The following is a 17,829-nucleotide window of genomic DNA, read 5'->3' as shown; positions in this document are numbered from 1 at the left end:
CAATAAACATATTCATTTTTCTATTTTTCATTCAAAATCTGTAACATGGATTCCAAAGATTTTGACCTTGAGAGCAGCATTAATTTAACAGTGACTGTATTATGGTCTAGATCCATTAATGTAAATGTAATCCTAAATGTTCTTTGTAATTGCAGTAACTTGTAACTGGTGGCATGGCTGTTTTCTTGGAATTTTCTGTTCTTCTATTTGTATCCTTGGAAAGCCAGAGACAGGTAAGGTAAACAGCAGCAGATAACAGCCAAGGCATTAAGGCCTACAAATATATATAACTCTCCACTGAAACTACAACAAATAACAAACTGTCAGTCAGGCAAGGTGACAGGTGATAGAGTGACCCTCCTTTTGAAACACAAGAAAGGAAGTATATCAGAGCTGCTACACCATCCTGTATTTACATAACTGTCTGTTGGAGGCATATGGGACCCTGCAGGTCAGACAGGTTGTCAATAACAAACAATGTTAAGATGATGTGTAGCAGGCTGATGCTTTGACTTAAAATAGATACAAGAGCATACACACCTGCATCAAGATACTATAGCTGAATGATATTAAGGAAACGCACTGTGTGTAACAGCAGCATATGATCTATATTTCTTTAGGATGTGTTAAGTTCTAGCCTGCATAAGATATCCTGACAGAGCATACAAACAAGGACTATAGACTGGAATGTGCTAGTACTCTAAATCTCCATTCTTTGTAATTGCCAACAGGAGGCAGGTTCACTGATGTAAAAAGGCTGATTATACTGAAATGGGAAATGACCCTACTACTCACCTGATCTGTGACATAACTAAATACTTTTCTGACAAGTTCAAGGTCTCAATTGTTGGTTCAAAGTCTTATTAAATACAACATTTTGCTCTGGCTAAGCTTCTCATCACTTGACCAACTACAGGGAGTGCAGAATTATTAGGCAAGTTGTATTTTTGAGGAATAATTTTATTATTGAACAACAACCATGTTCTCAATGAACCCAAAAAACTCATTAATATCAAAGCTGAATGTTTTTGGAAGTAGTTTTTAGTTTGTTTTTAGTTTTAGCTATTTTAGTGTGTGCAGGTGACTATTACTGTGCATAATTATTAGGCAACTTAACAAAAAACAAATATATACCCATTTCAATTATTTATTTTTACCAGTGACACCAATATAACATCTCCACATTCACAAATATACATTTCTGACATTCAAAAACAAAACAAAAACAAATCAGCGACCACCTTTCTTTGCAAGGACACTCAAAAGCCTGCCATCCATGGATTCTGTCAGTGTTTTGATCTGTTCACCATCAACATTGCGTGCAGCAGCAACCATAGCCTCCCAGACACTGTTCAGAGAGGTGTACTGTTTTCCCTCCTTGTAAATCTCACATTTGATGATGGACCACAGGTTCTCAAAGGGGTTAAGATCAGGTGAACAAGGAGGCCATGTCATTAGTTTTTCTTCTTTTATACCCTTTCTTTCCAGCCACGCTGTGGAGTACTTGGATGTGTGTGATGGAGCATTGTCCTGCATGAAAATCATGTTTTTCTTGAAGGATGCAGACTTCTTCCTGTACCACTGCTTGAAGAAGGTGTCTTCCAGAAACTGGCAGTAGGACTGGGAGTTGAGCTTGACTCCATCCTCAACCTGAAAAGGCCCAACAAGCTCATCTTTGATGATACCAGCCCAAACCAGTACTCCACCTCCACCTTGCTGGCATCTGAGTCGGACTGGAGCTCTCTGCCCTTTACCAATCCAGCCACGGGCCCATCTATCTGGCCCATCAAGACTCACTCTCATTTCATCAGTCCATAAAACCTTAGAAAAATCAGTCTTGAGATATTTCTTGGCCCAGTCTTGACGTTTCAGCTTGTGTGTCTTGTTCAGTGGTGGTCGTCTTTCAGCCTTTCTTACCTTGGCCATGTCTCTGAGTATTGCACACCTTGTGCTTTTGGGCACTCCAGTGATGTTGCAGCTCTGAAATATGGCCAAACTGGTGGCAAGTGGTATCTTGGCAGCTGCATGCTTGACTTTTCTCAGTTCATGGGCAGTTATTTTGTGCCTTGGTTTTTCCACACGCTTCTTGCGACCCTGTTGACTATTTTGAATGAAACACTTGATTGTTCGATGATCACGCTTCAGAAGCTTTGCAATTTTGAGAATGCTGCATCCCTCTGCAAGATATCTCACTGTTTTTGACTTTTCTGAGCCTGTCAAGTCCTTCTTTTGACCCATTTTGCCAAAGGAAAGGACGTTGCCTAATAATTATGCACACCTGATATAGGTTGATGTCATTAGACCACACCCCTTCTCATTACAGAGATGCACATCACCTAATATGCTTAATTGGTAGTAGGCTTTCGAGCCTATACAGCTTGGAGTAAGACAACATGCATGAAGAGGATGATGTGGACAAAATACTCATTTGCCTAATAATTCTGCACTCCCTGTATTATAGTGCTTTTCTACTTTTCTTGAGCACTCAAGCACTTTATATAGTATTGTCATTCACACATTTCTATCTAATATTCATACTTTGGCATGCAGATGGGAGCAGCCAAGTGTTTGAACTACCAACTCTAAACAGATAAAGGCTAAAGCATGTACAAATTTAAGCATATTAGCCAAGATAGAAGTGAAGCCAGGCAGTTGTAACTTAGCTATGCAATATAAATCTACGATTGCTTGGTTTTTTTTTTTTCAAATTCAAGTCAACTTTATGTTGATTATACTAAAGTATAGGCTTGTGTCTCGATTTTGCACAATACATACAAAAGTGCAACATAATAATCCAGCACAGTCCTGTAAAGCTGGTATCACAGTTCATGTGTTCAGCTTGCACATAAGAGCATGAGCTGACTGCAGTTCACTGAATGGCCACAGGTGGCATTAATAGCAATCCAAAGCATTCCTGTCATTACGATGAATTGTTAAATACTGTGGTGCTCATTGTTACAATCTCAGACTGAAACCTTTTTATGAAAATGCTAAAGGCATTTTGTGGCACTAATTACTTATTTTCTTTTAAACTTGACTTAAATCATTATACTATCATAGGCCCTAATTAGCTTTTTAATTAAACTTGGCCTACATTTTTCTTGTTTTGTATTTTTCTTTGTTTTTTTTTTTTGTTGAGATGTTCTTCTTCTGTGAACATTTACAACAAAGGTGATTAAGATAATGGAGCCTGCTGTCAGGGGAAAGCATGACCAAATCAGGTAAATGCTCATGGATGTACCAGATTAGGAAATTAGCTGTTTGATAATTCATTCAGTGGGTATGGTAAAGCTTCTTAGAATCTCTTGTGTTCATTATGCCTACTGGTATGTTTGATTCATATGTTGCTAGTCCTTTTTGTCTTTTGGAAAACTGAGACGCCTGTGAATGGATGTGATTGATCAGGGGATGTACTGTACCTTACACATTGGTGGAGTGGTACTTAGTGTGTGTGTGTTGGAATGTGTATATCACTACATATATGTTTGTGCAAGTCTTCGTGTGTCACTGTGTCATCTGATTCTGGCTCATCAGCATGAAGCATTCTGCAATGAACACAGTCCATTAACAGTTCCCTCTAAAGGTGATCCAATGCTGACTCAGGTTCTGAGGAGAAGGAAGTGATTCTTGAAGGACAGTCTTCTGATGATGAACTCCCCCTTTTACAGCCCCCATCCCCTGGAGTGAAGAATTGTGGGATTTGCACTCCAACCCCAACCCTGTTACAAAAGGGAACTGAACAGTCTAGGGGAAAAAATGCTGATGTGTGAAATCAGGAAAAAACCATGCTGGGGTCAAGGAGAACAGAAACGCAAACAGCAAGGTGTAATGATTTAACTCAACTATAACACTTTCTATACGAGTAAGAGAGGCCAAAGGAATAAGGAATTAAATAAGCTGTAAGGAGCAAAAAGAAAAAAAGAAAAAAATACCCAGGAAGATAAATGAGTGTGTGAACAAGATAACACAAAGAATAGAATAGATAGAGAGTCATGTGTATGAGCAGGAAATGTTCCGATATTATCCCACAGTCTCTTTAGACAGTTTTTCTATGATAAGAGGTGATACCTCGAGTGTAAAAGGTGTTGGCTTGAAAGAGAGCTTGAGAAAAAAGAGAGAGATGTAGACGGATAGAGAGGCACAGATTAAATGGAGAAAGGAGGGTGACATCACTTAGGAGATGAAACCAGCCAAAGAATAGTGTGCCCTTCAGGCTGCCGCACACTCACAAGCATAGTTGTGATTTCATCACTTCACACAGGGCATTGTATTGACTTACTTGATTTTTTCTGGTGACTTTTTATACAAACTAACTACTTATTGCCTGCTCCAAAAACAACTAAAATACCCTTCACCCTGAATACATGTCTTTAAAATGAAATGATCTAATTTATGGGGTTTTTTTTTTTGTTTTGTTTTGTTTTTTTAATTTTTGGCAAGTACTGACCTCTGCCAAGCCAACAGTCTCAAACATCATACTCAGTTATTAGGCAATAATAAATTACACGAATTACTGTTATTAGTTATTACTGAATATTTGATCAAGAAGAAGTAGTATAAACATTTGACAACTCATGTTTTAAATTTAAAACACAGACAATGTGCCCTTTTTTGTCCCAATGTGACAAAAAAGGGAAAATTATCATGAGTAACAAAGTGGTGTTTCCTGACTGAGAACGTCTAACTGAATGAGAATAATGCTGCATTTCCCTAAGGAAAGAGCATTCAAATCTGTTCAGTTTTATTTAAACAGTGCCAAATCACAGCAACAGTTGCCTGTAGGTGCTTTATATCGTAATGTAAAAAGCCTATGATAGTACGGGGAAAACAGAAGAACAGAAAAAAACAAAAAATTGTCAGATTTGTCTCACTGTTATGCATCTCCTCCTTAGTAGCTTCAGAGTTCGTCCTCTTAGTGTCCTATTTCTAAGACCTCCTGTCCTATTTCTGAACTTTTCACTTTTACATCATAGTATCTTTTCCTCCTCTCAGCAGCCTTTTGAGAGTTTTGGTTGGGATAGGCTTCCTTCATACCTCCTTTCCATTTCATCCCATAGTTGTACTGGTCACTGTGCAGTTTCAGAAGCATATAAACTGACAGTCTCCCATACAGAAGGTAGAATGAAGAATTGTATTCCAGTAGCTCCATTAATGACTTCCAGAATTTCTTCACAATAAAATGTAAACATTAGAGACAAATCTCATTAAGTACAGACACTTTAATACCTATTGATATTTACTTAGATATGTGAGATATGCTCTTTTTCTTTTCTCTTCTTGCTCCAATTACCCCTTATAACAGGATGCAGCAGATGATTGCACCTCCCTTGCCATTGCCGTTTTTTTTTTCCGTAGGTGGTAGTTGGATTGGATTTTCAGAATGCTCTAGAGTATTTACCTTTGAACTAAATTGAACTAAACTAAATTTAATTGTTACAGCGTGATAAAGCACAAGATGAAAGCTGAGCGACAAGACTGTCTTTGGTTGCAAACAGAATTGGACGTTATTGAAGGTGTTGTAAATTCTGTTGCAGTGGCTTTTTCACTGATGATGAAGTGAGTGATGACACATGAGAGTGGATAGTGCTGGAGCCCTTCAGCGTAGCAAAGCTCAGTTCGAATCATGATGTTTCTGCCTCAAGGGACCTACCTCCTCGTACAGCTGACTCTAGCTGTAAACCAATGGTGATGTGAATCAAAACCCCTGTAGCCAACAGAAATTTGTGCATGAGCCCACTTCCAGTCTCCATTTTGCATTTTAATGCAAATGGCATCATGCATTAATCCTATTCTTACTAATGTTTTGTACAAAAATCTACAGCAGAAAAACTGAATCCCTGCAAGGATTTTTTTCATAGCCTAAACCAGAGGTCGGGAAACCTTTTTGGCTGAGAGAGCCATGAACGCCACATATTTTAAAATGTAATTCCGTGAGAGCCATACAATATGCTTAAAACTAAGTACAAGTAAATGATTGTATTTTATGCAAGAACAACACTTTTAAAGTACAATAAGTCTCTGAATTCTTTTTAATAACGTTGTTATGCTGTTGCTAACCAAAGATGAATAAAGTACTTCTTATCATTAATGCGACTTCTGGCACTGCATGGGTTTGCTGATGGCTTTGTAGTCTGGTTGATATGTGGTGAGATTAAGCTTCATGCAGGCATTGAGACTTCCATTCGTTAAACGTGATCGTAGGTTGGTCTTAATGTTCTTTAGATGTGAGAACGACTGCTCACATGCATATGTAGAGCCAAACATTGTCAGTACAGCAATACTCACACGCTGCAGTGTGTGGTATGTGATGTGAACAACAAAGAGTTCTAGCTTGTTTTCAAACGCAAACAGTGCTTGTTGAAGGGATAAGACTGTATTTCCAACGCCTTGCATTTTCACATTGAGCTGGTTCAGGTGTTCAGTCATGTCCACGAGATAGTAGAACTTCAGGAGCCACTCATTGTTAGCTAACTCAGGATGCTCGACATTTTTCATTTCAAGAAAAGTCCGGATTTCGCTCAGACAAGCTGCGAAACAGCTGAGCACCTTCCCTCTTGAGAACCAACACACATTGCTGTGCAGAAGAAGACCAGGATAATTATTCCCAACTTTATCCAGCAGTGTTCTAAACTGGTGATCATTTAAAGCTCGGGCAACAATAAAGTTGACCACCCAAATGATCAGCGACATCACCTCACCAAGCTGCTCGCCACACATCTGAGCACAAAGCGCTTCCTAGGATGCAGAGAAAACTTAGGATGGGTCTCGTTTCATGTTCACGAAGAAGTGCTACGAATCCTCTGTACACAGTGAAATAAGTTTATCCATCGGTAGATTTTTTTCTTTGAACTCAGTGAAAGACTTGAATAAATCCTCCCCTTTCATAGGCAAAACAGCAAGACTTTCCTCACGCAGTGTGTCACTGACAACATACCTTGCAATCACGCTGAACTGGGATAAATGGCTTACGTCTGTTGACTCATCCTAAGCGAGAGAAAAGCATGGTGCTGCATTTATGTCCTTCACTTGTGTTGCCTCAATTTGATTTGACATCATGATGGTACGATCGTGAACAGTTCTTGCCAACAGAGGCATGTCTTTTATTCATTTGATTATCTTGTCTTTATCCGAAAAGTCATTAAAAAGTTCATCAAGCATTAATGTTTTGGCATACTCCCCATCTGTGAATGGCTTTCCGTTTCTTACGATTGCTAAAGCGCCAGCAAAGCTAGCTGAATTCCAATACCATACCATACCATACCACCTTTATTTATAAAGCACTTTAACATAAAACCAGAGTTCACAAAGTGCTGTACATGCTAAAAGCATAAGTAAAGAAAATTTAAATGAGATAAGATAAAATAAATAACTAAAAAACTAAAATAAATTGAAACATGTCAAAACAAATTGAGTCAACCCCTCTAATCAATGCCAAAGGCTTCAGCGAATAAATATGTTTTAAGAAGACTTTTAAATTCAGAGAGAGAAGAGGCCTGCCTAATATGCAAGGGTAGATCATTCCACAACTTTGGAGCAACTACAGCAAAAGCACGATCACCTTTAGATTTATACTTAGTTTTTGGTACCTTAAGGAGCTGCTGATTGGCGGACCTAAGGGAACGGGGAGGTGTATATGGTTGTAGTAGCTCTGAGAGGTAGGGGGGGGGGCAGGCCATTAAGAGATTTAAAAGCAAATAAGAGAATTTTAAAAACAATCCTAAAATGTACAGGTAGCCAGTGGAGTGAAATTAAAATTGGGGTAATGTGCTCAAACTTTTTTGTTCCAGTTAAAAGACGTGCTGCAGCATTTTGCACAACCTGCAGGCGCCTAATGGACGCATCACTAACCCCAAAATAAAGTGCGTTACAATAATCCAGCCTAGAGGTAACAAAGGCATGGATTACTGTCTCAAAATGCTGTTTCGATAAGATAGGCTTTATTTTGGCTAATTCCCTCAAATGAAAAAAGCTAGATCTTACAACAGCTCTGACCTGGCTTTCAAGTTTAAGATTTGCCTCTATTTTAACTCCCAGATTAGTGATGACTGGTTTAACATACTGTGCCAGTGAACCAAGATCTATAATAGTGGCCTCAGAAGCGCCACAAAAAACCATCACTTCTGTTTTCTGTTCATTAAAATGTAAAAAGTTCAAAGCCATCCAGGCCCTTATTTCATCAAGGCATCTGAGCAGCGGGTCTACTGAGAAGCCATTTATCTTTTTAAGTGGGAAATAAATCTGGGAGTCATCGGCGTAGCAGTGGAAAGAAATCCCATGTTTCCTAAAAATAGACCCAAGGGGTAGGAGATATAGAGAGAAAAGAAGCGGGCCTAAAACTGAACCCTGTGGGACCCCACATTGAAGAGAAGCAGCAGAGGATACAAACTCCCGCTAGTTTCACCACCAGCAGCCGACAGATCTCCCCAAAGACCTTCGATTCGAAGTTACGCCCCTGGTCACTGTGGTGTAATCTGTTTGAGCATAACCTGTTTTATTGTGAAAGGGGGTTCGGAAACAGGAAGTAGACAATAAAGGTCGGAGTTTGAGTGCTCTACAAAGTGTCACTTGAATCCTTGCCTAAAACCACGACATGGTGTCAGAAGTGGGATTGCAGTAAGAGCCTTGTCATCGGGGAGTGACAGCAAGCGGCTTTGGGAGCGGTAAAGAGTTTTTCTCCAGATGATAAGATGTCAGACGAAGAAGCGGGAGCTAGCGCAACAGCTACACGGCCTCGCACGTCACCGCCCCACCAGCAAGCTAACAGCGGCTATAATGCTAACGCTAACTTACCCCCTAATGCCACATTCACCATCCAGCCTCCCGAGCTGTTTGATTTCTCAAAGCCACAGCAATGGGAAAAGTGGATAAGGAGGTTTGAAAGATTTCGACTTGCAAGCAAACTGCACCTTAGCGCAGAGGCTAACCAGGTAAACACACTGTTAACCATTCCTCACCGTCAGTCCCCTGACCGTGGTCGGGAGACGCGAGGGGAGATGCTTCCTCCAGGGCCAAAGTTTGTCCTCCTTCGGGGTTAACTCCCTTCACTTTTGTGGAGTAGTGAGACAGACAGAAATCAGCCGAGGCACCGGAGAGTACTGAAGAGATGAGGCTTTAATAACAGTACTGCACACTTGGACAACACACTGAGTAGCCTGTAGCCCGTTAGAACGCTGCTCCCGGTCGCCCTCTCTACCCATGACACACTCTCTCCATTTTTTTCTCTTTCGCTCCCCGCGTTTCCTTCACGCGCATGCTCACACACACATCACATACACTCCTTACTGCACCCAGTCACACACAAGACGGCAATTCCCGCAACACTACCCCCACTCTGGATGGCAATTAAACAACAATTCCACTCCAGCATTGTAATGCATAAAACTGGTACACAATCCCCTTTACCACTTGGAGCCCACAGGAGATAAAAGTGTTAGCCATTACCGCATATAAGGGGAGGTATAGTATCAACGAGTGCACTTCAGTGACAAAGAGGTTGGCTCAAGTAAGGTGTACATACATGTGCAAAATAAAGCATTTCAAGTGCTGTTAAGTAGAAAAGAAATTACACAACTGTAACTATTACATGGCGACCGGGAATAACTAACTTATCCTAGCATCTAGGAAGGCACAAATACAAATGGATAAGTGCATGTACTGTAGATAACCCCGTAGGTCCTTCAGATACTTTACTCACTTTTTTTTTTAAATGTAAACACTGGAACAATGAAAAATATAGCTCTTTTGAACCATTGTAGCTAACAGTGTAGGAGGCTGAAACGATTTAAACTTGAACTGAATCTTCAGTCCTACTTGGAACTGTCCATGGTAGGTAAACCAAGCTAAGTGATCCAAACTCCATACCGGTCTGGAGCTCTGCGCTGACGAGTTGGCCGCTGAAACTGCTGGCCCAGGTGGTCTGGCTCACCCACCACACCCCCACCATTCTCATGGTCTACATGGGAAGGGGACGATGGGACAACCACAACCAGAGCGGGATCAGCTGCAACTGAGACAGAAGGCTGAGAGGAGCTGGGGCCATTGCCAGTTGCAGTAGAGAACAGACTGTGCAGACCCAGATCACGGTCTGCTAGGTCATCCTCTAAAGCTGGTGGTGGGACCTCTGTAGGGGACCACTGATGAGCTTGATCAAGGACCCAGGTGTTGTCCAGTGGCTCGCGGCAGCGATAATGCTTTAGCTGGTCATAGTGGACAGCTTTCACTTTAGACCTTGGGTTCTTCCGGATCCGATAAACTAGGTCATCCAATTGCCCCAGGACAAAGAATGGTCCTTCATACGATGGGAGGAACTTTCTGACCTTGTTCTTGACGTGACGTGTTCCTTTGATGAGATACCACACAGGATCTCCAGTCTTATACTGTGTGTGGCAACAGTTCTTGTCATATTGCCTTTTTGCGCGCTTGACTGACTCACCCAGGGCTTCCCTGGTGATGAGGTGGGCCAGCTCCAGCCGCTCACGCATTTGCTGCACATACTCTGGAGCTGAGGGTTGGTTGTCTGGATCAGGAGGTAGACCTGCAACAAGGTCCACTGGCTCACTCAGTTCTCGGCCAAACATCATGAAGTTCGGGGTGAAACCTGTAGTACTGTGTTTGGTCGCCCTGTAGGCCATAACAGCGTACGGGATCATCAGGTCCCAGTCCCAATGGCAACGCTCTGCTGTGGAGGCCAGGATCTTCTGGAGAGTGGCATTGAAACGTTCAACCTGGCCATCTGACTGGGGTCAGAATGGCGTTGTATGAGTCTTATCTATGCCAAACAAACTGCACACCCCCTGGAACACATCAGATTCAAAATTGCGTCCCTGGTCACTGTGCAGTGCTTGAGGTATCCCGTAGCGGCACACCCACTCAGATGCAACGACTTCGCCAACGGTTGCAGCCCGTTCATCTGGGATAGGAAAGGCTTCAGTCCACTTTGTAAAGTAGTGTTGTATCACAAGCACATATCGGTTTGTGCGCTCCGTCTCATTCAGTGGTCCCATAATGTCCAGCGCAACGCGCTCCATTGGGGCTCCTACCCGGACAGTTCCCATCGGAGCTTGTGGTGTCTTCTGGGGTTGGGCCCTGGATGCACAGCTGGTACAAGTACGGCACCAAAGGGCGACGTCTTCCGTTATGTGATACCAATAGAATCGGGTTCGTAGTCTGGCCACAGTCCTCTCAACTCCAAAATGTCCACCTACTGGCCCTTCGTGCATCTGGCCCATCACTTCTGGTTGTAGCTTGCGTGGCAGCACGATTTGAGGATAGAACTGGGTCTCGTCAAGGCAGTAGAAGCGACGGACCAGAACGGCATCTCTGAAGTAGAGATGTTGTCCATTGAGCCCAGTATGTCTTACGGTGTGTTCACACCGAACGCGATGGACGCGAATAAAACGCCCCAAACGCCCCTAATTTGACGCGTGTACATTCGCGTCTCAACGCGTGTCCAAGAAAAATCCAGCGCGCGTCAAAATATCATATTTTGACGCGCGTGAACCGGAAATGTGGGAGGAATGTGGGAGGGAGTTGTGCCAGACCGGTATCTTTGCAAGATGGCAGCTATCGAGCTAGCGCTTGAAGAGAGAGTCTCCCTTCTCTATGTACTGTGGAGAGCAGAGCAGCAGCGTAAAAGACGTCCTCGCCGTACCTGGGTCCATCAGGTCCTCCAGAGGCATGAGCAGTTTGGTGAGTTTCACCACTTGCTCCAGGAGCTGCGCCTGGATGACGGCCGATTCCAGCGCTATCACCGTCGGCCAGTTTGAGGACCTGCTTTCCCTCATCGGTCCCAGCATCGCCCGCCTAGACACCAACTACAGACGCTCAATCCCACCTGCAGAGCGCCTGTCCGTCTGCCTGAGGTTAGTAAAAGTGTTTAATACGGTAGTCCTTTATTGATATCTGTGCTAATATGCTAATCCATCCAGTTATACACTGCTAACATGGATGTGCTATGCTAACAGTGAATGCTGTCGGTGTTTACTGAAAGCAAACTGTGGTACAGAGACGACTCTTTATAATATTTCTAGTGATACTCAGAAGGTCTCATCAAGTCCCGATTTAATTCGATTTATGCTGTTATCAGTGTTTGCAATGATAGCATGGCTGTGGTGTCACATCAATGTATGCACTCGGTGTTTGCTGATATCAAACTGTAGCATTAGCACCACTGAGTTAACCTTGTAGTGATACTCACTCCTTTTTATTTAGACCTGGTTTAATTCTGGGATAGTTGAATATTTGTATATAATCCCTGCAGCTGTCAGACTCTATAGCAGGGGTCACCAGCCTTTATTAAAACAGAGTTAGATAAAACTGAACAGTTTGGTTCATCTCTAGTTACATGGTTCTATCTTGATAAGCTGTCTCATCACAGATTAATTTTTCAAAAATATTAATGATTTAAGCAAGGAAAGGGCTACATGTCAACATACAACTCTTTATTTCTATTAATGTCTTACTTCATTCCTACCTGATTGACATGTTTAGGAATTATGAGTGATTGGCTCACTGTAGTTGTGAAAGTTGCTACCAATCAAATTATGATATGTTAAAGTTAAAACAAAACACAACTGTTTTAGATATTATCTAATATACATTTTGTAATTATCCTTATAATTACAAAATGTTTTATGTAAGATTTAAGTTTTGTGATTTAAATCTGACATCACAAAAGTATTTTGGAATTTGAATAATGTATTTTGTAACTGCAGTACACATAATACTGATTTTGAACAATTTTGTCCAGGTTCCTTGTCACCGGGGACTCCTTCAGGACCATCGCGTTCAGTTTCAGAGTCGGTGTGTCCACGGTGAGCCAGATCACCCCCCAGGCAGCGACGTCCATCTGGGACTGTCTAGTGGACGACTTCATGGCTGTGCCTTCACCTGGAGACTGGCGGTCCATCACAGAGGGATTCCAGGAGCGCTGGAACTTTCCTCTGTGCTGTGCAGCTCTGGATGAGAAGCACGTCCAGACAAAGGCACCCCATATATCATATAGGAGACACACACATTGATATACACTAAATATTCATTTCATTTCTTTTTTGTGGTGCCCAAATTGATGCACCTGCTTGATTTTGTTTAAACAATTATTGCACACTTTCTGTAAATCCAGTAAACTTCTTTTCACTTCTCAAATATCACTGTGTGTGTCTCCTGTATGATATTTAACTGACATTTTTTATTGTAACAACCAACGATTTATACAGGAAAATAATGTCTATTAACAAGGTTGCCCAAACTTCTGCATCCCACTGTATCAGTATATTTTGTCATTAGTATAATATGAAATAAATTCTACATGTGTCAAGTTGTGTGCCAACATTTGCTGTGTAGTAGAACTGAGACATTAGTCATTATAAACATTTATTTGAAATAATATTAAAAGTCTCAAACAGAAAAACATTAAACATAAATATATAAAATATAAGAATTTACAGAGAGACAGGAATAAAAAGGACCAGCTGCTCTCCAGAGCAGGAACAAGGCTGAGGAGGAAATGCTCCATTGGAGACTGGTGTGGCCTCTTCAGGGACTCCAGGATGGCCAGCTCCACCGCCGATGGACCGTCCTGGGACCCGTCCCTCATCTGCCTCGGAGCCGTCCTCCTCTGTGGGCCTGTAAAACAGCACAAAACACAAAGAAATGAGAAGGCTGCTACTAGATTTTAATTTCAACATTGAAAAAAAAAAAAAAACAATAACAGGATATAATCAGATTGGTTGTAGATATTTAGTAAAAGGGAATCCCACCGACTAAAAAGGTATCAGTGCTTGCTGTACATATCTGTGGGTGCAGCAGCAGGAGCTCAGGGACTGGGGATGCTGTGCTGCAGAATCAGTTGGTTCTATCAATACAGTATTAAATGTTAACAGGTTGGATATAATCAGAGAAAGTATATACAGTGGTCCCTCATTTATTGCAGCAGGGGTTCTCAGAATAACTAGCCCCTGGTCACAGTTCTCACAATTGATTCTCAAAGTGCAAACCTTTGTAGATTGCAAAACGTAAAAGTATTATTATGCCGCGGTTTGTCTTCATCTGCCCGCCACTTTCGTGCGCCTTTTTCCCTCACGGTGCAGGTGTCTATTTCCGAATGAGGCTCATAGTTATGGGTGTTTTTGTGCTGTTTTTTCTATTGGACGCGATGGTTATCAAAACCAAACGTGATAAATTTGGCAAGCGCAGGAGACACGGCACGGAGCAGATTTGTCAATCAGGCTGCAGAATGCAATGCTGTACTGTGCAATAAAAAATCAGCGAAAAAGCAAAGCAGTGACGGATGAACAGCGGGACCACTGTGTGCTGTTTATTAATAAACAATAAAATATATTCCTAAATGACAACATGCATAAAAGCAGAACGGTATTTGTACGTCAGTGGGAAAATAGCGGTGGGTTGCTAGCTTTTGTGCGGCTTCCCGGGTCAGTGAAAACGTTCAAAAGAGAAATGAATGAACTTACCAGGTTGCCCGATCTCTTCACATATCTTCCTCCAAGCTCGGTCCTTTTTATTCCTGTCTCGGTACTGAAAGCAGCTGGTGTTGTACAGCTCCGAGTTGTTTGCTACCGCATTGATTAGCCTTCCCCTCCATTGAAGTATGAAAGACTTTGGCTGGATCTGCCCCTTTGACCTAGGTAACAACCACGTCACCAGGCTCCTGATTGGTTGTCGCGGCGCGATTTGACGCTGGAGTTCAGATTTTTCCAACTCGAGCGGTAGACGCGAAACGCGCGTATGCACAAAATGCAACACAAAAACTCACGCGCGTGGTTTTATTCGCGCGTCAAACGCGCCAGACGCGCTACACTGACGCGCGTTTCACGCGTTTTGGCGTTTTCGCGACGCAAATCTGCTTCCGAATTTTCGCGGGACCCGCAATCGCGCGTCATCGCGCCTTTCCATTGACTTTACATGTAAACCTGACGCTCTATTCGCGTCCATCGCGTTCGGTGTGAACACACCGTTAGTGGCTGGGCTGCATGGTGAAACAATCCAGTTGTTCAGTGATGACGCGACGAATCCTACTTCCGGGTCTAAAGTAGTCTGCGTTTAATATGGCTTTTGTGTTGTTAACATGTTTAATGTTATGTATTTTCTTCTATTTGATCTCAAAAAGCAGTCAGTGATCACTGTTGACCTCCCTCGGCTTTTATTACCGCTAATCATTTATTTAAGCTCAGTTTTTAAAACCTTAGGATGTAACTACAGCCCAGCCCATGCAGCAGTATATGAATGACTAACCTCGTATTGTGGATGGATTATCTCAGTTGTTCTCCCGGCTGAAGTTTGGTCCTTTTACAGCATCCTGCCATGCGATTACATTTGTTCCTGACCACCGAGAACACTCACGTTAACTTTTATCGAGTGGAAAAAAAGTTAGCTTGTTTATATTATGCTAACATAGCTGTGTCGCTAACGGTCACGTAGCACATCATTATATACCAGCTAGCCCAACTTCAGTAACCCTACAAACGTCACTGCTTTTTAGTTTTCTGTCTTCATTTATGCTGGAAGTTATAGCAGAGCTGTACGTTTTAATTTGTTTCCAAAACCCCGCAGTCAGGACATGCTATATTGTATTTAGATAGAAGCTAGCGAGCTAACTCCCTGCTAACTTCTAACTCCATTAAATGTCATAAATTCCGTTTTCATGGATGCCTGGATGTTAAACTCAAGTGTTACACCTGGTAGAGCAGAACGCTGATCATTTTATTAAAGATGAAAGACTTTAGATAGTTTTTCAACTCTCAGTAATGCCATAGTGATCGTTTGATATATGGACCTGCAGCGGAGTTTAGACCCAGACACGGCTAGTGACGTCAGACTGAACAATCGGATAGTCCATGGGGGGTGCTCACTGCTGGCCTCCATCCAGGCGCGTATGGGTGCAATGTCTGCATCAGCGTCCTGGGCTTGGCTCAGCTCCCCCATGGTCCAGCCATGAAACAGAGAAGCAGTATCAAGGGTTTTAGCCACATATACTCTCTCAGTCAGCTTTACAGTGTGTGTATTAGTGGACATGTTCTGGTGTGATATGTCTGTTCTAGTGTGAATTGTCTGTTCTGAGATGTCTGTGTTGGTAGGAGTGTTTTGACATAAAATGTCTGACTTTGTAAGAGCAGTTTGGTCTAAAGTCTTTGTTTCTGGTGTGGTGGTGTTATGACTTACCCCCACTAGACACACCGCTGTAGTAGCCGGTTGCCCCTCCACCCTCACCGGACTCAGCAACAGGGAGCTGGTGTCAGAGTCCAACTCGCATTGGACTGCCTGATGACTGGTCCCCCCGAGATGCTTGGCCCCCCAAGGGGGGGGGGGGGGGGGGGGGGGTCCTGCACTCTGCATGGACAGGATTGGCGACAGGGTCTTCTGGAGAGGCTATCAGCATTGGTGTGCACTCGACCTGGACGGTGGATGATCTCAAAGTTGTACTCGGCAAGCTTCTCGAGCCATCGAGCTAACTGTCCCTCTGGCTCTTTCATTTTTGTTAGCCACCGCAGGCTGCTGTGGTCTGTGCGCACTTCGAAAGGCCGTCCAAGGAGGTACTGGCGAAAATGTCTAGTGTCATTTCTCCATGGTCAAGTGGATAGCCAAGAACAGGGGCAGAGGTGAGTCGACACTTCAGCTTGTCGAAAGCTGCTTGGTGCTCAGCATGCCACTGAAAATGTGCATTCCTCTTGGTCAGGTTGTGCAGGGGTTCGGCTATAGAGGCAAAATCTTTCACGAACCGGCGATAATATGAGGCCAGGCCGATGAAGCGTCTGACCTCCTGGATGGACGTAGGTGTGGGCCACATCTGAACTTTTTGAACTTTGCTGGGGTCGGTAGCCACACCATGCTCGGATACCACATGGCCAAGATAAGCAACTTCGCGGCGAAAGAGGCAGCATTTGGCAGGTTTCAGTTTCAAGTTAGCTTGTTGAAGTCTATAGAATACCTAGCCAAGCCGTTGCAGCATCCCCGACACGTCCTTAGCCAGCACGATGATGTTGTCCAAGTAGACCAGGCAGGTCTCCCACTGTATGAGAGCCAGGAGGCGGTCCATCAGCCGCTGGAACGTTGCCGGGGCATTGCATAGTCCAAATGGCATGACGTTCCACTCAAAGAGGCCTGTCCTAGTGCAGAAAGCGGCAGCCCTGCGTGCTCTAGGCGTCAGCTCAACCTGCCAGTAGCCTGATTCGAGGTCTAATGTGCTGAACCATCTGGCAGTTGAGAGTGTGTCCAGCGTGTCCTGGATGCGGGGCAGCGGGTAGGCGTCTGTTATGGTGCGGTCGCTGAGAGCCCTGTAGTCAATGCAGAGACGGTATGTCCCATCTTTCTTACGCACCATAACGATGGGCGAGGCCAGCTGCTGCAGCTGCGTTGGGCGAGACCGCTCTGTAGACTGTCGTAGATCTGCTGATCAGCATTTTGCTGCTTTTCCCCTGCCATTCTTCGTGGATTTTGTTTGACTGGGGCACCAGGACCGGTTATGATGTCATGCTGCACAAGGCTGGTTCGGCCCAGGTCAGCAGGCCCTGTAGAAAACACATGTCCATAAGTGCAAAGCAAGCGTTTCAGTTGGAGCTGTTCATAGTCATTGAGGTCTGTGGAGCTCTGGGCATAGAGCTCCTGCAGGTGCAGAGGAACCACAGGAGGGCTGGTCAGAGAGTCTGCAGCTGGGGAGACTGTGGAGGGTTCCACGGCCTCAGCTGGCTGGAGGAGCCCGGCAATGGATCCTGCCTTAATTGTTACTGCTTTATTGCCGAGGTTAAAAAGGTGAAGTGGGACAGCTTTAGAAGGCTGTGCGTTGACTAGGACTCTGGCTTATCGCTATCGTACTTT

At 43.4% G+C, this 17,829-nt stretch overlaps 1 protein-coding gene and 1 long non-coding RNA gene across 2 annotated transcripts; one reads left to right on the top strand and one right to left on the bottom strand.

Annotated features, from left to right (window-relative positions):
- The first annotated feature begins 11,505 nt into the window (after window positions 1-11,505).
- Window positions 11,506-13,322, top strand: LOC147305386 (uncharacterized). The gene is made up of 2 exons (XM_086277091.1): window positions 11,506-11,861; window positions 12,749-13,322. The coding sequence occupies exons 1-2, from the start codon at window positions 11,602-11,604 to the stop codon at window positions 13,017-13,019; spliced, it is 531 nt and encodes a 176-aa protein (XP_086133217.1). The 5' UTR covers window positions 11,506-11,601; the 3' UTR covers window positions 13,020-13,322.
- A 32-nt stretch (window positions 13,323-13,354) lies between these two features.
- Window positions 13,355-14,606, bottom strand: LOC147305385 (uncharacterized). Its single transcript, XR_015126595.1, has 2 exons — window positions 14,469-14,606; window positions 13,355-13,623 (listed from the first exon to the last, which is right to left on the bottom strand). It is a non-coding gene; the product is annotated as an uncharacterized LOC147305385 (long non-coding RNA).
- Between the last annotated feature and the right edge of the window lie 3,223 nt (window positions 14,607-17,829).

This window comes from Aulonocara sp. 'chitande type north' Nkhata Bay, linkage group LG20 (genome assembly GCF_057382095.1).
Source record: "Aulonocara sp. 'chitande type north' Nkhata Bay isolate Kocher_YH1m ecotype deep benthic linkage group LG20, A_spYH_male_GT1.1, whole genome shotgun sequence".
NCBI classification, from domain to species: domain Eukaryota; kingdom Metazoa; phylum Chordata; class Actinopteri; order Cichliformes; family Cichlidae; genus Aulonocara; species Aulonocara sp. 'chitande type north' Nkhata Bay.
The sequence above is the reverse complement of the archived record's forward strand: the minus strand, read 5'-3'. Positions and strand labels throughout refer to the sequence as shown.